Consider the following 27,295-nt stretch of genomic DNA (forward strand, 5'->3'; position numbering starts at 1 on the left):
GTGCATATGCTCTCAGTGTACATAAAAGAAAACATAAATCCATAAGTGTAGGATTTTGTATTCTTTTTATGCTGTAAGCCGCCCTGAGTCCCCTGGAGAAGGGCGGCCTAGAAATCCAAATAAGAAATAAACAATAATAAAGTAACTGATTTCAAAATAACTTTTAAAATGTAGCCTATGCACGCTCCTTCAGAAATAAACTCAGTGAGATTTATTCTCAGGTGAACTTATTACATGGCCCATTATTTTGCGGTAGTGTTAAAACAGGTTATATAACTGGAAATACCGTTCTTTATACCCACACATTGCAAAACTTGCTTTTTTGGTTTCTGAATGCATTTGCGAATGGCTTAAAAAGCAATCGGAATTTGCAGGAAGAGTGAAGGGGTAGCGCGTTTGTGCATCATCCTCATTACATTTACTCTTACTGAATTGAGAAGTTGCAGGGAGGAACCTCTGCACCAAAGGATAAATTAAGATAAAGATGGTAAACTATGCCAAAAAGGGAGTTAGCGAACATTTAACTCTCTGCAGATTTTGCTGCTGACCTTCAAATCCCTGTGTTTCACAAAAGCAAAGTGAACTCCTTAATTAAAGCAACTGAAACTTGGATGGCATTATAAAAAGCTATCACGGAATTGGCTGCATGTTTTTTAACTTTCCATAGAACATAGAATAATAGGGCTGCAAGGGACTTTGGAGGTCTTCTAGTCCAACCTCCTGCCCATGAGAGGAGTTCATATAGCATTCCAGATGTATTTAAATTTGACAATTGAGAGCATTTGATTATTTTAGATCTACTCCATAACTGGAATAAAACTGGGAATTTTTGAGGTGGCATAACATTCTTGCATTCATAGCTGTTTTAAATGTGAACAGCAGTATTCTGGGCTAGCTATAATCCTTATGGCTTATAGAAATGCTAGCATCTCTGCTGATGGCAATCTTATTCTTATGAAAATTCAAAGTTGTCAATTGATCTGCCAATAGGCAGGTTGTAATTAATCCCTCTGGTAGAATCAACCTGGGATCTTCTAGTAAATATCGGACAAATTTCCTTTTGCCAAATAGCATAACAGAATAACCCCCCACCATTCAATTAAGAGACTATATGCCATTTCAAATAAGTTGCTATCCAGTTCTTCTTAAAACTCTCCAGTGATGGACCACCTACAACAGTAATGGGCTACCAAAATTTTTACTACCACACTGTGGGCGTGGCTTATGCATTTTGTTTCAACACATTTCAGTGCAAATTGGGTGCTCTTGGGTCGAGTTCCAAATTTTGCTACCGGTACTACCAGTTTGGCAGATCAAATCTCAGTAGGCTCAAGGTTGACTCAGCCTTCCATCCTACCAAGGTCGGTAAAATGAGGACTGCTTACTCTCTGTAAACTGCTTAGAGAGGGTTGTAAAGCGGCATATAAGTGTACAGTAAATGTTATTGCTATTGAAACAATTATTTATAGAAAATATCTATTTGCTTCAATATTTCAAATTTTATAATTCAGATCAATATTCTTATAAAGATTCCCATGAGTTTATAAATAAGAATGCTGTTCACATTATTTTATCCAGTGTTAATTCCTATTAGGTATTTTCAATAGATTGATAATTTATCGTTTTTTGAGTATGTATGAACTAAAGAAACATAGCAGAGGAGCCTGATGTAGCAAATAATAATTCAAAAAGTATGTGTGAAAAAGAAACTTGGTATTCTTCAATGCTGAATTTATCCACTCTTTCACCAATGTATTCACAGTAGATCAGAGTCTCTCTTCCCATTACACTTACAGCAATTTTGAGGAAGGTTACACTGAACAGGCCCAGAGTCCATAGTTCCCTCTAAGCTGAGCAGTGAGCAATCGCTCACTTAAAAATCATCATCAACTCAGAGTTTTCCAAACCTCCCAGAAGCCGAGAGGGAAAGAGTGAGAGGGAAGGAGAGACAGAGGAAGAGAGGAAGAGAAACAGATAGAAAAAAGAGAGGAAGGAAAAGAGAAAGAAAAAGAATGGGAGTAAGGAAGAGAGAAAGAAAATCAAAATCTAGTTTAAAACTAGCTCAACTATTTAAGTGGCATTTTGATATTGATAGAGTTGCCCTATTATGAGTTCACTGTTATAGACACACAGTACAGTATTTTATTTTGAAATTCTCTGAGGCAAAACAGGGTGGGTGTTTTATTTGTTTGTTTGTTTGTTTATTTATTTATTATTTCTGTGCTGCCCAGTCCCGAAGGGACTGCCGCTCACACACTATACTTTTCCGCCCACCCACCCACCCCAAAAAAATTAGAGGGAACACTGCCAGAGTCATCCATTAACCTTCACTAAAAAGACAATTCACTAAATAACAGGCAGCTAATAGGAGGAGTGCTGCATTTGCTGAGTTTCTGCTGTTTGGCTGATTTCTAAGAAAGTCTCAAACTCCTGAGATATTCTCTGCACGCTGACTTGTAGTAAACTTTTCCCTCCCTATCTTTTTTCCTGCAAGTGTAGAGTCTGTGCTTTTGAGTTTTTATTTTTATTTATTTATTTTGTCTAACACATATTGTAGGTTTCAGAGGATATAATCATAGTAAAATGCATCAATAGAAGAATAGAGGGAAAGATATTAGGAATAATATAGAAGAAATAATCATTGGGAATAATAGAATTCATGTACATGGAGCTAGTAGAAATATAAGAGAGACAATAGTACAGGGGACGGAAGGCACGCTGGTGCACTTATGCACGCCCCTTACTGACCTCTTAGGAATCTGGAGAGGTCAACCATGGATAGTTTAAGGGTAAAGTTTTGGGGGTTAGGGGATGACACTACAGAGCCTGGTAAAGAGTTCCACGTTTCGACAATTCGATTACTAAAGTCGTACTTTTTGCAGTCAAGTTTGGAGCAGTTAATATTAAGTTTGAATCTGTTGTGTGCTCGTGTGTTGTTGTGGCTGAAGCTGAAATAGTTGTTGACAGGGAGGACATTGTAGCAAATGATCTTGTGGGCTATGCTTAGGTCATGTTTGAGGTGTCCTAATTCTAAGCTTTCTAGACCCAGGATTGTAAGTCTAGTTTTGTAGGGTATTCTGTTTCGAGTGGAGGAGTGAAGGGCTCTTCTGGTGAAGTATCTTTGGACTCAAACTCAACCCAGACAAGACGGAGTGGCTGTGGGTCTTGCCTCCCAAGGGCAATTCCATCTGTCCGTCCATCACCCTGGGGTGGGAATTAATGACCCCCTCAGAGAGGGTACGCAACTTGGGCATCCTCCTTGATCCACAGCTGACATTGGAACATCATCTTTCGGCTGTGGCGAGGAGGGCGTTTGCCCAGGTTCGCCTGGTGCACCAGTTGCGGCCCTATTTGGACAGGGAGTCACTGCTCACAGTCACTCATGCCCTCATCACCTTGAGGTTTGATTACTGCAACACTCTCTACATGGGGCTACCTTTGAAAAGTGTTCAGAAACTTCAGATCGTGCAGAACGTGGCTGCGAGAGCTATCGTGGGGCTTCCCAGATTCGCCCATGTTTCTACAACACTCCGCGGCCTGCATTGGTTGCCAATCAGTTTCCGGTCACAATTCAAAGTGTTGGTTATGACCTTTAAAGTCCTACATGGCATTGGACCAGAGTACCTCTGGAACCGCCTGCTACTGCATGAATCCCAATGACCGATAAGGTCCCACAGAGTTGGCCTTCTCCGGGTCCCATTGATTAAACAATGTCGTCTGCCGGGTCCCAGGGGAAGAGCCTTCTCTGTGGCGGCCCCAGAGAGAGGCAGGCAGGCAGGCAAAGCAAGCAATAAGAAGCAGCATAAACTGAGAAATTAGAATTGAAAATGAAATAGGAAGAAACTATTTTCTGTTATAATAACTGGACAGTTTGAATTTTGAAAATTTCATGCTTGAATAAGCACATCAAATACATCTTGTCTGAATCAGACATTTTGCAAGTTAGGCAAATTATTCCTCTTAACTTTTAGCCAACTTCAACCCTCAATAACATGGTAATTCATAATTTAAGACCTCACAGAGGCTTCAAACACTCTTTTCTAAAAATCTGTGGATCAGAGAGCATTTAATATCCAAGTAAATGTATCTTTTAACTCTTCTAATCTCATTTGTTTAGTTCTGGTACATTGTGTTTAGCAAAATCTCCTAGACTGGATGAATTTAATACATAATTTCATATACAGATGATGCCTTGCCTATAGTGTTCATATATGGTAAATAAAAGCTAGTGTCAATATTAAGACCAAAGAAAAATTGTTTTAAAACCACCTAAAAATTCACTCTTACTGGGTTCTTTTGGATTCATCAGTCTCATTAGCCTGGACTAAAACACAATTTCCACACTTCCAAACTATCAGACTGAGTTACTTTATTGCTAAATATAACTAATGTGCCTTTACACACAACAAAAATATTCTGGGAGAAAAGCCATAAATCATATGTTCCATGCAAAGCTTTCCAAAAACCATACAAATGCCTGCAAGTGAGTGAAATCTTAAGTACACGCTAAACTAACTGAATTCTGTGATCTCTGCCATACTGAGTACAATGGGATTTGGAAAGTTTCCATATGTTTTGCAAAATAATGTTAGTTGGTTCATGGACTTTCTTTTATATTGATTATATTACATGGCATTATATATAGCATTCCCATGACAATCAATTCCTCTGGTTTGTAAATAATTCAAAGTTTTGAACTGTATTTTACACTGTTTATTCTAACGTTTATTGTAAATTGTAGCTGGCAGATTGAAAGCTTTAAAGATTATCTTCAGATTCAGAACTACAACATCTAAAATAGAAAGTAATTCCATTCTTTTGGATTGTTGGAGACTGCAATGTATGTTGCAGATTCATTATATACAAAGATTGTTTGTATATGACAGACTGTCTAGTCACAATGCTATTTTGGCATGCGTATGCGTTAGCTAAATGTGATGTGTGTGGACTTTTGGGGAAAGTGCATTTTTGGATTTACAGTATAACTTTAAGCTAAGGTACCTATATTATTCCTTTTCATCCTTAGCATTACAAATAAGAGTGCAGTGTACGTAATATTTAAAGTCAGCATATTCTTACGGTAAAAATTAGAAATTGCGAAGGAGCTGCAACTCATAAAAGCTTATGTCTTTACAGAAAATGTATTAGACAAAAAAGATGCTGCCAGACTATGTTAATAAACACTTGTTATCTTTCACTCTTCCCTTTTAACTATATGTTGCTAGATGCTCTTGCTAGATTTTCCTGCATTTGGTATGTCTCAATATATAGCCAGCTCCAATTAGGCAGCTGCAGTTGTATTTCTAATGCAAGTTAGCCCTGTTACTCTACCAATGCTGATCTCCATTGTGCAAATCCAGCTGTTCCTTTATTTAAGTGTCAAATCATTAATGGCTGTTTTGAGGTGAAGTAGCTCAGCAAGAGACATAGGCAATTGAAGAGAGTCCCCAGTTTGTTGAAAAGGTTCCCAAAAATTAGCTGGCATAAAAAAAATGACAAACAGAAAGAAGCGTTCATAAACATCTACCCTTCACGTACTCCTTTCGTCTTTCTCCTGATATCATTCATACCTCTTCTTTGCCAACCGGCAGATAGTTTGAACTATGTCATATATGTTCCATTACTCTGAGAATACTGCTTTGATGTCTGACTTTGATACATGGTCTATTAAGGGCAGGGAGATATAGCATTATTTACTATCTCCCTTTCCCTCTCTCCTTTAGAAAAAGAAAATAATTGGGCTGCTGTGTTACATGCAGTAATGTTTCATGGTTTTAAAAAAACAGTTCTTGCTCACACACAATGAAAAAGAAGCCAATGCAATGATGTGGCTGCTAAAAACAGCACTTCACCTGCTTTAAATAGCAGCATTGCATCCACATTGTGAAAGGCAGTCGTTCTGCCACATTACTGAACTGTATCTAAAATATGGTTCTTTAAGAAGCATGTTGACAAACAGGTATACAGTGATACCTCGTCTTAGGAACTTAATTGGTTCCAGGACGAAGTTTGTAAGGTGAAAAGTTTGTAAGATGAAACAATGTTTCCCATACTAATCAATGGAAAAGTGATTAATGCATGCAAGCCCAAAACTCACCCTTTTTGCCAGCCGAAGCGCCCGTTTTTGCGCTGCTGGGATTCTCCTGAGACTCCCCTCGCTGGGAAACCCCACCTCCAGACGTGTTTTTGCGATGCTGCAGGGGAATCTCAGCAGCACAAAAATGGACGCTTCGCTGGCAACAGAAGTCCGGAGGTGGGGTTTCCCAGCGAGGGGAGCCTCAGCGAAATTGCAGCATTGCAAAAACACGGAAGTCCTCGAAACCCCACCTCCGGACTTCCGTGTTTTTGCGATGCTGTGATTTTGCTGAGGCTCCCCTCGCTGGGAAACCCCACCTCCGGACTTCCGTTGCCAGCGAAGCGCCCGTTTTTGCGCTACTGAGATTCCCCTGCAGCATCGCAAAAACACGGAAGTCCAAGGTGGGGTTTCCCATGGAGGGGAGCCTCAGGGGAATCCCAGCAGCGCAAAAATGGGTGCTTCGCTGGCAACAGAAGTCTGGAGCCGTGGCATCCCAGTGGCAGCAGCTTGGGTTTGTAAGGTGAAAATAGTTTGGAAGAAGAGGCAAAAAAATTCTTAAACTCCAGGTTTGTATCTTGAAAAGTTTTTATGATGAGGGGTTTGTAAGATGAGGTATCACTGTATATCCTAAATCTTGGGTGGGCAGCATTTGGTGCACGGCTCTTGTAGGTTGTCTGTGCCCAGGTGTGCAGCTCTGGTAGGTCGCAGACTGTGCATGCACACAACTGGTGAGATACCAGCAATTTTTGCCTTTTTTTTGCTTTTGCGCATGCGTGGAAGCAAAGAAATAGGCGAAAATCCCCCAGATCTCATGTGTATCAGCATCCTTACACAACTGAGATTTAGGCAATTTTCACCTTCCCCCCCCCCACCGCGCATGACAAAAAATGCTAAAATTTCATGCGAGGACTCTTTCACCAAAAACTCGGGCAGCCACAATCGGAACCTTTCAGATGAAGATATTGTGGATTGCCTGGGTGATAACATCTAAGCGTTTGTGCTGGAGAGAGGTGAAGAAGTGCTGAAGCTGGGTAAGTGTTTGGCCAATTTAATTACAAAAGAAGAAATTTAAAATTCAAAAGGAGACAAAAGAGAGTTTAAAATAGAGTGAGAGGCTATCTAACAATTGGAAATATCATAGAGAGAATTAAAGGAATATTTATTTATTTATTTATTTATTGGATTTATATGCTGCCCCTCTCCAAGTTTAAAAGCCCAAATTTGATAATGTCTTTATGATTGGACTTGGTGGAAGAGACTGAAAAAGAATAAAAAAGTTGAAGAAAATATAAATGCTAAGTGGATTTAAATTGGAAACTTTTGTAAAACAGTTGTTTTTGTTTTATTGGGAAACTGGCACCGCCACCTGCTGGTTAAAAGAAAATATTGCAACAGACTGTGGAAAGCTTGAATTTGCTGACAGTAGGAGACTGACCTTGCTTATAAGAAGATAACTAGGAACTTGAAAGAACTTAAAAGCAATGTGTATTGTGCAATTGTATTCAATGGTGCACTCTTTTAGTGATAGAAAATAAGAGGATTTTATCTTGAATTGGATTGGACTGAAATATAAAGAGATTATATGAACTTAAACTGCAAGTAAAAAAATCTATTAACTTTGTGAATTGTGAACTTGACAAAATGGATGCGTGTATCTATGAATAATTGATGAGGATGTTAAAATATAGCTATGAAGTCATAAAAACTTACCTTTTGCAAATCAGGGAAACAGAAAATGAAGAAAATGACGAACAATGATGAAAAAGGGACTGAGAATAAAAAACAATGATTACACTGGGATTAACAGTGATAAGAAAAGAGTAAGAGGGGAGCATTGCTATCAGAAGAAGCAATTAAAAATAAGGGGGGATAATAGGGAGAAGAGATGAGCAGACCTTCACAAATAATAGACTTAAAAGGAAAGAAAGGAATGAGGAAAAACAGAAGTTATTGGCATAAAAATAAAAGAAAGAAAAACCTAAGAGAAGAGGTTGGAAGGGGAAAATCCACAAGAAGTGGAATTTTTGAGATCAAAAGAGAATGGATGAAAAGGGGAAGACCAATAGAAAAGAAAAGAGAATTACTATTTTACACTTAATCGTGTCAGCACTATTAGTTATGTATAAGTGTGTATAATAAGCATAATTATCTTGTTAAAAGGATTTTAATATAAATTAATAATTTTATATTAAAAAAGTACATAATGGTTTGAATTAAAATTTGATGATGAAAGGGAAAAAAGAATAAAGAAAAGAACGGAAATAAATTGGACTAGAGTAGATAAATTGTTGTAAGTTATAAAATTATAAAACTTCCAATAGAGAGAGAAAGAGAGAGAGAGAGAGAGAGAAAGAAAGAAAGAGGGAGGGACAAGAAAGACATAAAGGAGAGGAAAGGAAAGGAAAAAGGAAAGGAAAGGAAAAGAGGAAAAAGGAAAAGGAAAGGAAAGGAAAGAAGGAAAGAGAAAGAAAGAAGAAAGAAAGAAAGAAAGAAAGAAGAAAACTTATAACCACAATTGAACCCAAAATTTTGGTTGCTAAGCAAGAGTGTTGTCAAATGAGTTTCACCATATTTTACAAGTTGGCCATGCCCATCCGGTCACCTGACCACCAAGCCATGTCCACCTGAAGCCACACCCACCAAGCCATGCCCACCAAATACGACATCCCCATAGTAACGGTAGTAAAAAAAAAATTAGAATCCATCCCTGCCCTGACTTTCAGGCAGCCAATAGGTGCTGGGCTGATCCCACCCTCTAGAGGTCACCAAATAGTTTGAAAAGTGCTTTAGAACATACTACTGTCAAAACAACCATGGCTTGCTGCCTGATTAAAGTGCAAAACACTGGTATAGCTAAGCATACGCTGTCTCAGGAATAGTCTGGGGACAAGATGAACACAGCATCATGTCAGAAAAATAAATTGCTAGAGCTGTGGATAGGTCAAGTGGAAAAGAATCTTGGTCAATCACTACATAAGTTAAAAGTGGGAAAAAAGCCACAATTAAGGAGGAGGCACAAAGCTAATGTTTCCTAGTTGGTGGTTGAAGAAAATGCTGAATTATTTTTCATTTTCTTTGAGAATATTTTATTGTTTACAATTCATTTTCAATCCTACTTTAGTCTTGTCATATTGCTTACTTTATTCAGCTGATGATATGATTGATTGGAGGTATGTTGAATGAATGAATGAATGAATCTGGTCAATTGTGTTATTTATTTATTTGTTTGTTTATCTAATTAATTAATTAATTAATCAAACATGTACAAGATAGCACATATATCCATAAACATACGCAAAGTAGGAACAGGTGAATTAGGACAATTAGGACAGTAGGACAGGGATGGCAGGCACAATGGTGCACTTATGCACGCCCTGTCAGGCCGGAGCCATCGTTTGAGTTAAAGAATTTGGCCTGCCACAAGTAGAATAGTTCCATGGGAATTGGGAGGGGTGGTTGCATGAGGGGGGAAAGATACTAGCCACAACAAATTCCCTCCAGAAGATTCAAAGTCATCCTTTGTTCAGCATCAGCGGAAGTGTGGAGGACATCCATGGAACCTGACTGGTCCACATGATGAACTAGTGCAGTGATGGGGAACATATGGCACAGGCACCACAGCTGGCACACGGAGCCATATCTGCTGGCATGCGAGCCGTTGTCCCAACGTGCATGTTTGCTGGCCAGCTGATTTTTGGCTTACACAGAGGCTCTGGGAGGGCATTTTTGGCGTCCAGAGAGCCTCTAGGGGGGTGGGGGAGGGTGTTCCCACCTCCAGGGAAGCCTTTGGAACCTGGGAAGGATGAAACATGAGCCTATTGAGCCCACCAGAAGTTAGGAAACAGGCCATTTCTGGCCTCCAGGGGGCGGAGGAAGCTGTTTTCGCCCTCCCCATCCATTGAATTATGGGTGTGGGCACTTGCGCATGCGTAATAGTGCAAGTGAGCGCTCTTTTGGCACCCGAAGGAAAAAAGATTTCCCCCGCCCCCCAGAGGCCCTCTGGAGGCCGGAAATGGCCTTTTCCCCATGTTTTGCCCTCCCCAGGCCCCAAATGATTCCCTGGAGCTGGGGGAGGGTAAAACTCTGGAAGCCAAAAATGCCCTCCCAGAGTCTCTGTGCGAGCCAAAAATCAGCTGGTCGGCACACACATGCACTTTGGAGCGGACCTAGGGCAACGGCTCATGTGCCAGCAAATATGGCTCCACGTGGCACCTGTGGCACCCGTGCCATAGGTTCGCCATCACTTCCTTAGACTCTAATGTTAAAGGTTTGGGGGGGGGGGGTTGGGGAAGAAGCCATGGCGTCAGGTAGTGCATTCCAGACACTGACCTCATATTTTCTGCAATTGAGGGGTCCCTGTTCTCCAGGACAGAAGAAAAACCAAAGGGACCAGAGGCAGGAAGGAGAATACCTTCGGGACCGCCTTCTGCCGCACAAATCCCAGCGACTGATCAGGTCCCACAGAGTTGACCTTCTCCGGATCTTGTCAACAAAACAATGTCGTCTGGCGGGCCCCAGGGGAAGAGCCTTCTTTGTGGCGGCCCCAGCCCTCTGGAATCAACTCCCCATGGAGATTAGGACTGCCCCCCCTCCTTGCCTTTCGCAAATTACTGAAAACCTGCCTATGCCCCCAGGCTTGGGGGACATAACTGACCCTTAGCTGTTTCATGTTATGTATGGTTTAATTGGATGGTGTGACTGTTTTATAATGGTTTTTTATAATTGATTTTAATATTAGATTTGAGCTTTGTATTTTGTTGTGAGCCACTCCAAGTCTTCAGAGAGGGGCGGCATACAAATCTAATAAATTATTATTATTATTATTATTATTATTATTATGTTTAATTTCAGCTAATTGATTCTTAGGGACCAGCATAACTGAGCCGCTCCGAGGGGGTGGCATACAAATCTAAATAATAATAATAATAATAATAATAATAATAATAATAATAATAATAATAATAATAATAATAATAATAATAAGTGCACCGGCTGCCTTCCATCCCGTCCTAATGTTTCTTTTATTTTTTACTAGTACGTTGCCTACAAATATTATTATATCTAATGTTTCTTCTTATTTTTTTCTTGTTACTCCTATCCTGTATAAGAACATTATTATATCCTTACATATCCCCAATATGTACTTGGCAAAATAAATAAATAAATAAATAAAATAAATACGCGGTAGCGCGCCGGAAGCAAACTCGCCTTGAGAGTTTACCCGGAGACCGGCGACGCTGGAAGCGAAGCGGCCCCTTCTAACGAATTTGGGTTTGTTAAGCGGGGCAGGTTGGGGCTCATGGATGGCGAGAGGTTGGCTAGCCAGGGCAGAAGAATCCGGCCGAGGGTAGGAAGGCGAGGCGGGGCGAGGCGGAGGCCCTCGGGTGCCTACCCGCGTTTTTCGCCTCAGGGGAAAAGGTCGGGAAGCGCGCCAAGTTTTGAAGCGGCGGCGGCGGCCGCCGCTGTGGGCGAGAAGCGAGGGCGGAGGTTGCCCCGGCGGGACTCCTCCTCCGGGGGCAGGGCCGGGGGGCGGGCAGCTGGAGCGAGTCCCGATCTCGCCGTCGCTTCTTCGCAACGCGGGGAGGACGGAGCCCGAAAGCAGCGGCTGGAGCCGAGAGCAGCGCCGCCGCCGCCGAGGCTCGGAAAACCGGTCTCTTCGCGCCTAAGTGGCGGCCGGAGCCGAATCGGCGCGGCAGCCGCCACAACCCCTCAGCGCTCAACTTTCTTTCCCCCCCCCCCTCCTGCGGCTGGGAGACGGAGGGGGAAATAAAAGGCTCGCCGGGGCAAAAGGCGAGAGCTGCGGCAAGGGGTCGCTCGCCACCATGAGGCGCCTCGGGAGTCTCCGGTGGCCGCCGCTGTGGCTCCTACTGCCGCTTCTCCTGAGGTGGGGAGTCCCTTTCTACGTGCGAGGTAAGGCGACTCTTGAGAAGGGGGGGGGGGATACCCCTTTTCCCGCGCTCCCAACCGCGGGGGGATCTGCAGAGAATTTTGGGGGGGCGCACGTGTAAATTGGGGGATCGAGATGGAGAGGGGGGGCGATCGCCTGGGACGATCTTCTCTCCCCCCCGCTCCACCCCACACTCCTCTTCCCGGTGCGCGCAGGCGAGGGGAGGTTCCGGGAGTCGGGTCCGGGTTCTACGTTGGGCGTCGTACTATTCGGAGTCGGGAAAAGGGATGCTCGGAGTGTTTGTGTAATTGGGGGGGGGGGGGACGCACTCTGGATCTACCGGCCAGGTTTGGGGGTGAAGTCTGGCGTCCGATCGGTCATCTCCCAACGCGCGGTGCCTCCTTTTCCCCCGCCCCCCGGCCAAAAGGCTCGGTACTTCTTGCAGCTTGCCTTTGATCCGAGCTCAGCTTGCTCCGACTCCCGGATGAATTCGGCTACATAAGAGAGCCTACATGTGATGTACCTTAGAGGCGGAATAGCCGGCTGAGATGGAAAGTGGGAAGTGGAAGGGAGTAAATTGGGCGCGGATGAAATGTTAATAAAACAATACCTGGAATGCGATTCAGTTTATTGCATTTTGGCATGTGCGCGTTAAGCTGTATTGAAGGTATAGGAAGCTGTGCTTTGATTGTGGAGGAAAAAAAAAACTTTAAGGGGGGGGGAGAAATGTGATGTACCTTGTGGTGCTGCTGCTGCAGGGTGCCTGGTTTGATACAATCTTATGCCGCCCTTACGGTACCCTTTTTTCCACTAAGGTTTCGTTCTGAGCGATCTCGCTGAAAAGTAGCCAAGCTACTTGGTACCCCACCCTTCTCCCCCCACCCTCCGGCCACCGTCTGGTTAATCCCTCTATACCAGGGGTCTCCAAACTCCACAAGTTTTAAGACTTGTGGACTTCAACTCCCAGAATACCCCAGCATAGCATAGCTGGCTGGGGAATTCTGGGAGTTGAAGTCAGCAAGTCTTTGAAGTCCACAAGTCTTTGAGGTCCTTCAACTCCCAGAATTCCCCAGCATAGCATAGCTGCCTGGGGAATTCTGGGAGTTGAAGTCCGCAAGTCTCAAAAGTTGCCGAGTTTGGAGACCCCTGCTCTCTCTATACCTTCCTCCTTTTCCATTTCTACCCGTGTCTCGGAATCTACACGTAAAAGCCAGCGGCGAAGTGCTCCGTGGGAGGAGAACTGCGCGCCGTCCCAAAGGAATTGGAAGTTTTCAAGACTTTTGCAGGTGCTCGGATCCTCGGTTCTCTGGTCCAGCCAAGCCGGTTTCAATCAAGACTGGATTATGTACCTTTTCCCACCCGTCCCGTTTCGAAAATTTTGCTTCGTACAAATAGAGAGGGGTGGGCAGGCGCAGGGGAAAGGCAAAGCTTTGATGAACTTTAATATTTTTTTTTTGTACGAAGCATTTTTTTTAAAAAAAAAGTTAAGCCTCCTTCACGTGCGAGAGAGGGTGGAGCGGCGTCGGCGTTGTTAATTTGCAAGCGGTCGGTTGAACGTTTGTGGCGCCAGCGCGCAGGGCATCCCGCCCGCACTAACTACCTGCTGCTGTTGCTGCTGCTTTTCTTCCCTACTTGGCATTGTCTTTGTCCCACCGGCTATACGTGCGCCTCGTTCCTGATGTGTGTGTGGCTCCGCATGCCGGATCTGCTCGGGCCGTGGGTCCATTTCCCTCGCGCAGATCTTTCCAAGCTCCCTTTTTTTCTACAGCCGAGCCGGATTCTGACAAAGCTACAGCAAAGGATGGAAGGAATGGGGCGAGGGACGGGGGGGGGGTTGTTGTCTCTCCCCCCCTTCACGCGTCTTGAAGCCCCTTTTCCTCTCCTAAAAGGCAGCTTGATCCTTTGATGCCTTGGCACCCGCCTCCTTTGCGGATCTAATAAAGTTTTTTTTATTTATTTGTTCAATTTGTACGCCTGACCCCCATCTCCCTAGGGCAGAGATCTTCAAACTTGGCAACTTTAAGACTTGTGGACTTCAACTCCCAGAATTCCCCAGCATAGCATAGCTGGCTGGGGAATTCTGGGAGTTGAAGTTCGCAAGTCTTTGAACTCTGCAAATCTTTGAAATCCTTCAACTCCCAGAATCCCCCAGCATAGAATAGCTGGCTGGGGAATTCTGGGAGTTGAAGCCCGCAAGTCTTAACCCTGCTGTTTTGTTCATAAAAAATCACATTGGTACTCTTCCCGGGTCAATATGACCCGGACCGAAAATGGTTTGTTTTAGGTACTTAAATTTGGGTCCTTTTGAAAACCTTTTTTCACTGGGAAACTAGTTTGAACATTTCTGAACACAATGAAATGAAAATTGAAATGAAAAAAATTATGCTTATATTTTTATTTTGCTCATAAAAGCCGCCCCCCCATTTTTGTGATTTTTTTTTTCAATTTTTAGATAGTTTAGCCTGCAGAATGTATACAATTTTACAGTGCCAAGTTTGGGGACCCTTGCCCTAGGGACTCAAGGCGGCTCACAACCAAAATTAAAATGTAGTTAGTCCCTTCCTATCTCTTCTCTATCTGTCTCTGTCTCTCTTTCTCTCCCTCCCTTGCTTCCTTTCTTCCTTTCCTTTTTTTCTCTTCTGCGGATGAGTGAGAGAGACTGTTGGATTGGATGCTGGAAGGTTGTGTGCGTGCAGGTTATTTCTAGCCTCTGTTGCATGTTAGGACAGCAGCCCCTTCTCAACAGGAATGCAGCTGTTTTCTCTGCTAGATGAACTCCTTAAAGGTACAGCTCTTAATTTGCCAGATTTGGGCTCCCTCTCCTTAAAAAAAAAAAAAAAAAAGATTTTGGAGCACGTTTTATAAAAAAGGATTTACTGTGGAAAATATCTAGATGTTTATAATAATAATAATAATAATAACAACAACAAAACAACAACAACAATAATAATTATTATTATTATTTAGATTTGTATGCCGCCCCTCTCCGAAGACTCAAATAGAAATAGACTAGACTGGACTGGACTGGACTGGACTGGACTGGAATGGAATGGAATAGAATAGAATAGAATAGAATAGAATAGAATAGAATAGAAAAGAATATAATTTTTATTGGCCAAATGTGATTGGATACCCAAGGAATTTATCTTTGGTGCATATGCTCTCAGTGTACATAAAAGAAAAGTTGCATTTGTCAAGAATCATGCGGTACAACACTTAATGATTGTCATAGGATATAAATAAGCAATCAGAAAACAATCAGTATTAATATAAATCGTAAGGATACAAGCAACAGGTTACAGTCAGGCAGTCATAAGTGGGTGGAGAGGGGTGATAGGAACGATGAGAAGACTAATAGTAATAGTAATGCAGCCTTAGTGAATAGTTTGACAGTGGTGAGGGAATTATATATGTTTAGCAGAGTGATTGCATTCAGGAAAAAGAAACTGTCTTTGTGTCTAGTTGCCTTGATGTTTAGTTGTTTATGTTTACTTGGCTGCTCTGATTTTTTTTTTCAGGGCTGTATTGAATAATTAGATATGGGGGTGGGGGAGAGAAGCAATAGTTTATAGATTATTACTGAACATGTTTTTTGCGCTTGGTGCTAAAAGAGTGAATTAATTAATACTAGTGGGAAGCAAAATGTGCTAATTAAGAATAGGCTGACAATTTTCTACAAAGGATTCTCTGAAGAATGGTGCAACAGTCTCTTCTAAGGTTTCTTTTGGCTTCTGTGTAATTTCACCCACCTGTCTTTCCAGATGCTGATTTATAGTTACAGGAAGTTTCTACTTTCAAAAGCTGGGCTCCCACCATTCTCGTGGATTGCACTCCCCTGGAAAAAAAAATGAATTTAGACCGAACCTTTCTTTTCTTATCAGAATGTGAGGAAGATTAATAGTTGGGAAGTATTAATTCAAATGCCTAACTCTAACCTATGACTTTTCCAAAGGAAAAAGAAAAGAAACCTTCACAAGGAGTTTCAGTATTAAGGAAACTGAATCTGGGTGAAAAATTTAAAGGCCGGATCTTTCTCAAGCTAAGAGATTGGGTAGGATTTTGTTTTGGCTCTCATCCCAGGTGCTTCTATTTAATGTGTCCTGGCAGTTAATGACCCATCTGGGGATGTTTGCTATAAAGTAGAGGTCATTTGTCATGCTTGCTTGTAAGTGGCAGCAGGTTGATGTCTGCCAGAACACTCTATGCCAGGGTGACTTGAGACAAGTAACCTTTATGTCACGAGCCGTATTCTAGCATGATTTTTCTGAATCTCTCCTTGCTAGGAAATCTATCTACGGTATCTATCTATCTATCTATCTATCTATCTATCTATCTATCTATCTATCTATCTATCTATCTATCTACCTATCTACCTATCTACCTACCTACCTACCTACCTATCTATCCATCCATCCATTAATCTTATCTATCTATCTATCTATCTATCTATCTACCTACCTATCTACCTACCTACCTACCTATCTATCTATCCATCCATCCATTAATCTTATCTATCTATCTATCTATCTATCTATCTATCTATCTATCTATCTATCTATCTATCTACCTACCTACCTACCTACCTTCCTACCCACCCACCCACCTATCTTATCTTATCTATCTATCTATCTATCTATCTATCTATCTATCTATCTATCTATCTATCTATCTATCTCTATCCGTCTATATCTATCTATCTATCTATCTATCTATCTATCTATCTATCTATCTATCTATCTATCTATCTATCTATCTATCTATCTACCTACCTACCTATCTTTATCTACCTACCTACCTACCTACCCACCCACCCACCCACCTATCTTATCTATCTATCTATCTATCTATCTATCTATCTATCTACCTACCTACCTACCTACCTACCTACCTACCTATTTATCTCTATCTATCTATCTATCTATCTATCTATCTATCTATCTATCTTTATCTATCTACCTACCTACCTACCTTATCTATCTACCTACCTCTCTCTCTCTCTCTCTCTCTCTCTCTCTGTCTGTCCGTCCGTCCGTCCGTCCATCTATCTATCTTTATCTATCTATCTATCTATCTTTATCTATCTATCTATCTATCTATCTATCTATCTATCTATCTATCTATCTATCTATCTATCTTTATCTATCTATCTATCTTTATCTATCTATCTACCTACCTACCTTATCTATCTACCTACCTCTGTCTGTCTGTCTGTCTGTCTGTCTGTCTGTCTGTCTGTCTGTCTATCTATCTACCTACCTACCTACCTACCTACCTACCTATCTATCGGATTTGTATGCCGCCCCTCTCCAAACATAGCAAATCCAATTAACATGACTAAAAAGACTTTAAAAAACTCCAATATAGCTTAAAAACATTCATCACCATTCACTCCACAAAACATACTAAGACAACTCCTTGGTCAGGGGGCTACTGAAATCAAGGCTGAATATAGTTTGGACTACATTCAGACTGTGTATAAACCCCATATACAGTCTCTCACTTCTACCCTAGAGAAATCACCATGCTTTGCAGGTCTCTTAAATTGGGGTTTTTTAGATTACTTTTTAATATTAGATTTGTTACATTGTTTTTTATTGTTGTTAGCCGCCCCGAGTCTTCGGAGAGGGGCGGCATACAAATCTAAATAAACTAAACTAAACTAACTAAATTTGCTCACTTTTTCTAGTCAAGCAACTGCCAGGCACAGAGCGAAGATGATGCACAGTCTATCATTGACTAAGGGACCAGAAGAATCTGTATAAGAAAATTAGAAGGAAAAATAAAAGTTGAGTTTATACACTGCTCAAAAAAATAAAGGAAACACTTAAACAACACAATATAACTCCAAGTAAATCAAACTTCTGTGAAATCAAACTGTCCACTTAGGAAGCAACACTTATTGACAATCAATTTCACATGTTATTGCGCACATTCAACTTTGTACAGAACAAAATATTCAATGAGAATACAGTGGTACCTCTACTTATGAACTTAATTCGTTCCGTGACCAGGTTCTTAAGTAGAAATGTTTGTAAGAAGAGGCAATTTTCCCATAGGAATCAATGTAAAAGCAAATAATGTGTGTGATTGGAAAAACCACAGGGAGGGTGGAGGCCCTGTTTCCTCCCAGGAGATTCCTAGAGGGGCCCCACAGAGGCTTCACCCTGCCTTTTCCAGCACTGTTTCCTCCCAGGAGATTCCTAGAGAGGCTCCACGGAGGCTTCACCCCGCCCTTTCTGGCCCTGTTTCCTCCCAGGAGATTCCTAGAGAGGCCCCACAGAGGCTTCTCCCTGCCTTTTCCGGTTACAGTTTCGGAGGGTCGGGTTTGTAAGTGGAAATGGTTCTTGAGAAGAGGCAAAAAAAATCTTGGAACACCCAGTTCTTATCTAGAAAGGTTCGTAAGTAGAGGCATTTGTCGGTAGAGGTACCACAGTATTTCATTCATTCAGATCTAGGTTGTGTTATTTATTTTATTTTATTTATTTATTGGATTTGTATGCCGCCCCTCTCCGTAGACTCGGGGCGGCTAACAACAATGATAAAAACAGCATGTGACAATCCAATAATAAAACAACTAAAAACCCTTATTATAAAACCAAACATACACACAAACATACCATGCATAACTTTGAATGTTCCCTTTATTTTTTGAGCAGTATATAAAGTCTGGGTCCTTGTAGTGTTAAGCAATGACCCATCACCTCAAGGAGCCTTTTCTCCTGCAGCTTTATTATTATTATTATTTATTATTTATTAGATTTGTATGCCGCCCCTCTCCGAAGATTCGGAGCGGCTCTCTGGCCTAGCCTTATGTCCCTTGCAAGGAGGAAGGGAGGTTGCCAATTGGAATTTATATAATAGGGTACCAGGAAACAATTGTTAGAACCGTGTGGTTGGAAAGGGCTCTTCTAATTCCATGTCTTGCCAGGACAAGGATTTTCAGAGTACCCCACTCAGTCTATCCATCCGTTGTTTGAAAATCTCCAGTCATGGTACACCCATAATTTCAGGAGTCAGGGTGTTTCTAGTGCTCTCACAGTCAAGCAATTACCTCCTTTTTCGATTTCAATCTCTGCCAAGCTTCCATCTGTTGATTCCTGTCCCATTCTTTGTGACAGCACTTCAAGTGTTAGAGGACTACTATTATGTCTTCCTTTTGGCTTTCTCTTCTTTATTCCCAGCTCTTTCATCCGTCCTCCATAGGATTTAGCCTCTAAGCCCCTCGCCATGGTTATTTGCATTCTTTTCATTCCATAGCATCCTCCTTGTATTTTGACAACCAAAAGCTAGATATGGTTCCAGGTGCTATTTGATGTAACATAATGTAGTAGAACGAAACTACCTGTTCCTATTATCTTGACATTTAATTTAATTTATTAGACTTCTAAGCCGCCCAACTCCTTGCGAAATCTGGGCGGGCGTACAGTAATAAAAATAGTTTAATATAATAATAACAATATATACAATGATAAAAGACATAATAAAACAGTTTTAAAAACCCAAAATAAAACAATTATTCAGCAACATTCATTCTTCTTGGCCGGGGCTAGGTTTGCCTTGCTCAAAGGCCCCAGGCCTGCCGGCAGAGCCATGTTTTCACAGCCTTTCAGAAGGCTAGGAGAGTGGGGGGAAGTACGAGTCTCTGGGGTAGTTGATTCCACAGTCGGAGCCACCACAGAGAAGGCCCTGCAACGTGGTCCCACCAATCAGCATTGTTTGGCCAACGAGGCCTGGAGAAGTCCGACTGTGAGTTCTAGTCGGTCGCTGGGAGAATGTGGCAGAAGACGGTCCCATAGATACCTCTAGTGTTGATGCAACCCAAGATTGTATTGGCTTTTTTAGCAGCTACAGGATGGTCTGCATAGGACCCAATGTTCGAATCTATCAGGGACTTTTTGACATCTGTATCTAGAGGTACCAGAAACCTCTCCCCCAACTTTGTGTTGTCTGCAATGTGCTTCTATCCTTTCCTCTCAGTATTTATGAATATTATCAGAATTCTTTGCAAGCACTGATTGCATCATCAGCTGCCTTCCAGTTTTCTTTCTGTTTGCCGTTGTTTGTTTTGGGGCCTAAATTATCTCACTATTTATAATTATGCAACTCTCCTGAATGTTTTTTCCCCCTTCAGAATTTCCATCCATGCAGTACTTCTTATTTTTCCCCTTAGCAATAGCAATAGCATTTAGACTCACAGTGCTTTAAAATCCTCTAAGCCAGTGTTTCCCAACCTTGGCATATTTGGACTTCAACTCCCAGAATTCCCCAGCCAGCGAATGCTGGCTGGGGAATTCTGGGAGTTGAAGTCCAGATATCTTCAAGTTGCCAAGGTTGGGAAACACTGCTCCAAGCGGTTTACAGAGAGTCAGTATATTGCCCCCAACAATCTGGGTCCTCATTTTACTGAACTCAGAAGGATGGAAGGCTGAGTCAACCTTGAGCCTACTGAGATTCGATCTGCCAAACTGCTGGCATCTGGTGATCAGAGAAGTAGCTTGCAGTACTTCACTCTAACCACTCTGCCACCGAGGCCCTTAGCTTAGTTAGGTCAGCTCTTTTGAAATCTAGAACATTAATCTGGCCACCTTCAGTTCACTGTCTGCAGTATGGGAAATTCGAAGATCGCATGATCGCTCTCTCCCAAAGTTCGCACTTCCACTTTTCCAATCTGTTAATATCTTTCTTCCCTGATAGTAAGTATGAAATACCATATAACTGATCTCCTACTTCCTTTATTCATCACTCAGACAGTGAACTTGTCTGCAAAGCAGAGCAAGGACTTGTTGGATTTCCCATTTGTCATAAGACTTGATTCACAGTCGATATTGGAATAGTTGAAATCTCCCATTGGTGATTTCAATGTTGTGTTTCCTCGATATTTCAATCATCTGATTTGTGAAGATTTCATCTATATCATTGGATGTTGAGTTCACAACAATATTCACAACAACCTCTTTATTGTTTGTTTTCTCCTTAATGTCCTTCTAGACCAGTGGTTCTCAACCTTTCTAATGCTGCAACCCCTTAATAGTTCCTGATGTTGTGGTGACCCCCAACCATAAGTCTAGTGCCAATTCTCCCAACAGAGCTTTAAGCTGATTGGCAGGAAGGTCAGAGGGACATCCCCACGGTAAACGCCTGATTGGTCGGATTGTAAAAATATGTTCCAAGCTTTAGTTCCTAACACCAGGGGAAATTTGTCTTTTCCCATGGTCTTAGGCGACCTCTGTGAAATGGTCATTCGACCCCCAAAGGGGTCCTGACCCCCCAGGTTGAGAACCACTGTTCTAGATGCTTTTGACAGAGTTTTCATCCTTGATGTCATTAATTTTACAGAGAAGTACTTTTTCTATTTGTTTAAAAAAATATCACCTTCCAGTACTAAATTGCAGTCTTGAGATCCATCTCATGTATTTATCATGCTAGGGCTTACCTCTTGGTCTCTCTAAATCCACACAGTTTCTCCTCATTCCCTGAGGATGTATCCTCTGCAGAGGCCATGATAGGTAAGAATTGATGCCACTGGGTGAACACAACTGTGAAATCAACTCTATATTACATTGTGATTCCACAACCATCTATTGGGGCAGGTGTGTGTGTTAAAAAATCAATCTTGATTTTTTTTTGACTGAGCCTGCTCTGTGGGATACTGAGCATGCTTGCTTGGGGCTAAGTTACACTTGCATACAAATGGAAAGCTATGCTATGATTTCATGAACTAGGCGTCTAGATAAAAGAGTTGGATTTTAAGCATTTGCACTCTAATTTTCTGCTTTTAAGCATCACACTGAGCCACATTTTGCTTAAGAACAGTTTGTTGGAAAAGCGATGATTGGCTAGCGATGATTCACATAATATATTCAGCCAAAATTTGACATACAATCACACAATATGGATTAACATAACAATCATTTAGGAATTTAATTTGTCTACTATAGCATGCAAGAGTTTCTAGTCTCACTTGACGTTGAGCAATGCGTCTACAGCATTTTACTTCTCATAGGACTTAGCAGTTCATTTAAGGTGCAAGAAAGCAGGGAGATGATTTCGGAAATGTCTGTCCAATTTGTGGCTCCTCCTGGAGGATTTAAAATCTGCAAAATGGCAGGCATAATATTATAATCTAACCCTACTTCCTTGGTACAAGCATTAATGTCCCTGTCACTGTCTCTCTCTCTCTCTAGAGAGAGAGAGAGAGATTAATAATGCTTATTCCAAGGAAATAGGGTTTACCTATAATATTATGAGAGGGAGGGAGAGAGAAAGAGAGAGAGAGAGAGAGAGAGAGAGAGAGAGAAAGAGAGAGAGAGAGAGAATATACCGGTAGGTATGCAATATTTCTCTCGCAGTCTTGCTTTCATTGTGCAAATGTCTCTGAATCCATCACTGGTTTTAAATCTGTTTCCTTTCCAGAAACCAGGCTTGAACAAAAAATAGGGTTATGGCTAGGGCTAGTGTAGGTTTCAGTCTCATGTTGATATTTTGATCAATTGCAGTTTTCTTCGAACCAGACAGCTTTTAAAATGTGTGGACTTTAATTCTTAGAATTCTCGAAGTTGAGGTCCACACATCTTCGATTTAAAGCTCAGTTTGAAAAGCACTGTTCTATTGTATAGCATTCTCATTAATCTTCAACTTGGACAATGACTGGCAATAAGGTTGAGGTCAAAATGGGATCACTATATAACAGGAGGGACGTCCCTGTGTTTCCAAGCAAACTCAGATGTACTGAAATAAAAAAAAACATAAAAGAATTAAATCTACACAGCACCCTTTCCCTAATGAATCCCAAATACATATTGAGTCCAGTTAATCTACAAATTTATTCTTTTGTCAGTTACTCCAGAATGAATAATCTAAATTATTTTAAGGACAGGCAGTAATTGTGGGACTTTCCAGAACCAATTACGGTAATATGATGTACTCAGCTACCTGTTTTGGCTACTTACAAAAATTTATTCTGCATATACTTAGAGTCTATTTTCATATGCACTAGCACTAATGATATTTCACTGGGGAAGCTTAATGCAAATTACACCTTACCATGTTGTGTGAACGCAGCTGTTGTCTTGTTGCCAATTGTGTAATCTTTGAAAGTTTTTAAAAAAAAGAAAATCTGAGTCTCAAATTTCCCATTTATTTTCCTACAGGATTATTTTTATTTATAATACTTTAGACATTGAAGCTGTTGAATAGTTTGTTGGTTTGGGATGAATGTTATGGAAATATTTAGAAATTGCACTTATTATTATTATTATTATTATTATTATTATTATTATTATTATTATTATTTATTAGATTTGTATGCCGCCCCTCTCTGCAGACTTAAATTATAAGTAATTTACTGTGTCTAGGAACTTTATTTGCATTGTGTAAAGGAGCGCTTCGGATAAGTAAACCGTTGAAATCTTTTAAAGCACTTTTAGCCTTTCTCTACGTGGATGGGTTTAGGTCAGCATGATTTCAGTTACAGCTTTAAATGGCAAAATTTAGCAATTTCCAAGTCATATTTTTCTTGTCCTGGAAATTTTAAGGGTTTAAATATCCTGTTTTTGTGGCCAGTAAATCTCACTCAGAGACATCTGTAATACAATCAATACAACAACATTTATAAAACTCTCACATGTTTCTTTGTATTGGAAAATTGTTTGATATCTGGGAAGAAACAACAAGAGAGTTAGTAAATCCAGTGTCAAAAGCAATGCGCCTTTAAGTAGGGTAGTAGATTTAATTGGCTTCAACACATTAAAACTGCAGGTTAATTATATATGTTTTCTTTCTTTACGAAGTTGCATTCTTCCATAATAGTGCAGTTTAACCCCTCTGGAACTTTGTTGGTTTGTGCTGCCTGACTTTGCAGATGTAAGAAAGGGGGCAGAAATGATACAGAACCCAAAATTGCATAATTTGGAACTTTTAAAACATGCTAAGTTACTAAACTCCCAGGATCATCAGCCTATTCAGCTAAATGCCTTGGAGGCAGCAGCCTGATTAAAGCAGCAATGTAATGCATGCTCTGCTGTTTTTTTTTTCTTACAAGCATTGCATGTACTGTACACCCAAAGGGGCCGAACTTGCAATTTGCTGCTGGTGTCATTCTGTCCAAACACGCAAGATCCTGTGGTTGCTACTGTGCTAGGAATAGTGGGAATTAAAATTCGAAGTTATGCAGATTGTTTGAAAGGTTTGTTTGAAAGAACGGATCCAAAGACAGGCTACAAAAATGGTGGAAGGTCTTAAGCATAAAACTTATCAGGAAAGACTTAATGAACTAAATCTGTATAGTCTGGAGGACAGAAGGAAAAGGGGGGAATGTGATCGAAAAATTTAAATATGATAAAGGGTTAAATAAGGTTCAGGAGAGAAGTGTTTTTTTTAATAGGAAAGGGAACACAAGAACAAGGGGGCACAAGGGGGAAAGATCAGAAGTAACGTGAGAAAATATTATTTTATTGAAAGAGTAGTAGATGCTTGGAACAAACTTCCAGCAGACATGGTTGGTAAATCCACAGTAACTGAATTTCAACATGCCTGGGATAAACCTAGATCCATCCTAAGATAAAATACAGGAAATAGTATAAGGGCGGACTAGATGGCCCATGAGGTCTTTTTCTGCCGTCAATCTTCTATGTTTCTAGGTGTTTTGGGTTTTTTAAGCCAAATTGTTCTAGTGGTTAAGGCACCAGGCTAGAAACCAGGAGGCTGTGAGTTCTTCTCCCACCTGAATCATGAAAAACGGATGGGTGATATTATGTAGCGGGCTTCATATTATGTAGTGGGCTTCTGCCCAAGGAGCTGCTGATAGCGTTCTACAGAGGAATCATTGAGTCTGTCATCTGCACCTCTATAATTGTCTGCTTTGGTTCTGCAACCCAACAAGACTGACACAGACTTCAGAGGATAATCAGAACTGCCCACTTAGGACTGTATGACTGTAACTTGTTGCTTGTATCCTAAGATTTTTATTAATATTGATTGTTTCTTCATTGCTTATTTGACCCCTATGACAATCATTAAGTGTTGTAGCACATGATTCTTGACAAATGTATCTTTTTCTTTTATGTACACTGAGAGCATATGCACCAAAGACAAATTCCTTGTATGTCCAATCACACTTGGCCAATAAAGTATTCTATTCTATTCTACTCTGCTCTGCTCTGCTCTAGTCTGTTGGCAAGATTCAACAGCATTGACTAAACAGGAACTGAGGAGCAGCAGGCAATGCCTGTAATTTATACTCTGGGCCCACAGGACTTTAACCCAGTGGTTCCCAAGCTTTCTAATGCCGCGACCCCTTAATACAGTTCCTCGTGTTGTGGTGACCCCCAACCATAAGTCTAGCACCAGCTCTCCCAACAGAGCTTTAAGCTGATTGGCAGGAAGGTCAGAGGGACACTTCTTCTGTAAATGCCTGATTGGTCGCATTGTAAAAATATGTTCCAAGAAACCAGAATAGAAGCTTTAGTTCCTAACACCGTAAGAAATTTGTCTTTTCCCAGGGTCTTAGGCGACCCCTGTGAAACAGTCATTCGACCCACCCTCCCCAAATGGATCCCAACGTCCATTTTGAGAACCACTGCTTTAACAAATCATAATACTTGAAAGAGCCCACCCAAATATGAATGTTCAGAATGTTTCCTTCCCAATGTTTCCCTCCAAACTAGTTGGTGTTAACAGTTAGGGTCATCGAAAGGTTAGTTTCACTTTAACAGGGCTGAAAACAACAGGTGATTTGGCCAGTCTCTCTCAGCCCACAATGGTAGTGGCAAGCTAATCAGTCAATTCCTGTCAGTAACTAATGGATTGACACTTGGTTGATTCCTCCCCCCTAAAAAGCAGATTGTGCACTTGTGGGAAAATAACAGGAAGAAAATAAATAAAATAATGAAAACTTATTGTTAATATATTGTTAGTGATAGATGTGGAAAAGATGATACAGCAATGCAGGAAGTCTTCAACTTACAACAGTCCGTTCAATGACCAAAGTTACAAGGGCAATGAAAAATTGTGACTTGTAACCATTTTTCATAGTTACAACTTTTGCAGCATCCCCATGATCATGTGATCAAAATTCAGATGCTTGGAAACTATGGCCGTTTGCTATGTCCCAGGGTCATGGGATCCCCTTTTGCAAGCTTCTGACAAGCAAAGTCAATGGATAAACCCAATTCACTTAACAACTTGACAACTTCAATGAGTCACTTGTCAACTGTCATCAAATGAGGAAAACCTAGCTTAATAAAAGTCTCACTTAACAGAAATTTTGGGCTCAATTGTGGTCGTAAGTTGAGGCCTACCTGTAGTTTCCAAACTTTGAACATATATACACTGAAAGGTTTACAAATGTTTTAGTAATACAGTGCAATTAATTTAGTATATTTTGTTTATGAGAAAATGAAACCCCATCTGTAACTGGTTAGGGCACTCTTGGTCAACTTGTTCTCCAGATGTGGCTGAGTCCTATTATCCTCATACTCCTATCTGTTTTGTTGTTCTTGATGTGCATTACATATTAAGAGCAGCGGGTTGTGAAAATTATGCTACAGAAAGACAAAGATTATTTGAGTAGATAAGTACATTTGTTTTAATACTTTATGGGTACTGAACTGGGAAAAATACTCCTTAATTGACACAGGACTGAGATATAATCTGATAAGCCTTTCCCCCCTGAAATATAAACTTTAGGAAAACAAACTTACGGTAATGGAAATTATATAGCGGAGCTAAAATTGTGGTATTGTAAACTGGCACATTGTTCTGTTTTCAAAGTGAGTTAAAGTAGATTTTACCAATATATATACAGTTCTCTGAGATCCTATATCATTGTGTTATATTTATTATCATGGTGTTTTTAAAGTTCTTTTTTGTGCCACTGTGCAAATGTTTTATGCAGAGAAGCTTGACTGGTTGATGCTTTTCTTGAGGTTTGGAAGTGGTATTTTGGGTTGGCTGTTTGTTGTTTATAAAGTATAATTTACATTGCTTCAAGTCCCAACAAGCACTAGAAGTTTAAGAAACAGATTTGCAAAATTTATGTTTTATTGGAATTGTCAAAGCACCCAACATATAGTTAGTGTTCATAATAAACAGCACTTCCAGCATCGTGGGCTCAAATAGGGTGGAACTGTTTTAAAAGGCTGATTAATATATTTTTAAAATCTTTATTAAAGAATACACAATACAAAAAAGCAAATACAAATATATACACATGAAAAAATTAGAGAGATACCTTGCTCTCTCTTTCTTTCTTTATTATGTTTTATAAATAAACAATATAATATTCAGTTTGGGTTATTTTTTCTTTTTTTCTTTTTTGTGATGCCCTTTTGTTA

At 40.8% G+C, this 27,295-nt stretch overlaps 1 protein-coding gene across 2 annotated transcripts in view; it reads left to right on the forward strand.

The window, feature by feature from the left end:
• Nucleotides 1–11,615: 11,615 nt before the first annotated feature.
• LRP4 (LDL receptor related protein 4) overlaps nucleotides 11,616–27,295 on the forward strand; it is a 161,211-nt gene continuing 145,531 nt past the window's right edge. For both annotated transcript variants that reach the window (XM_070760026.1, XM_070760034.1), the window contains exon 1: nucleotides 11,616–11,986. In XM_070760026.1, the coding sequence (XP_070616127.1) occupies nucleotides 11,899–11,986 (88 nt within the window). In that variant the 5' untranslated portion in view covers nucleotides 11,616–11,898. The remainder of the gene's footprint in view (nucleotides 11,987–27,295) is intronic.

The sequence above is a fragment of the Erythrolamprus reginae genome, chromosome 1, assembly GCF_031021105.1.
Source record: "Erythrolamprus reginae isolate rEryReg1 chromosome 1, rEryReg1.hap1, whole genome shotgun sequence".
NCBI classification, from domain to species: Eukaryota; Metazoa; Chordata; class Lepidosauria; order Squamata; family Dipsadidae; genus Erythrolamprus; species Erythrolamprus reginae.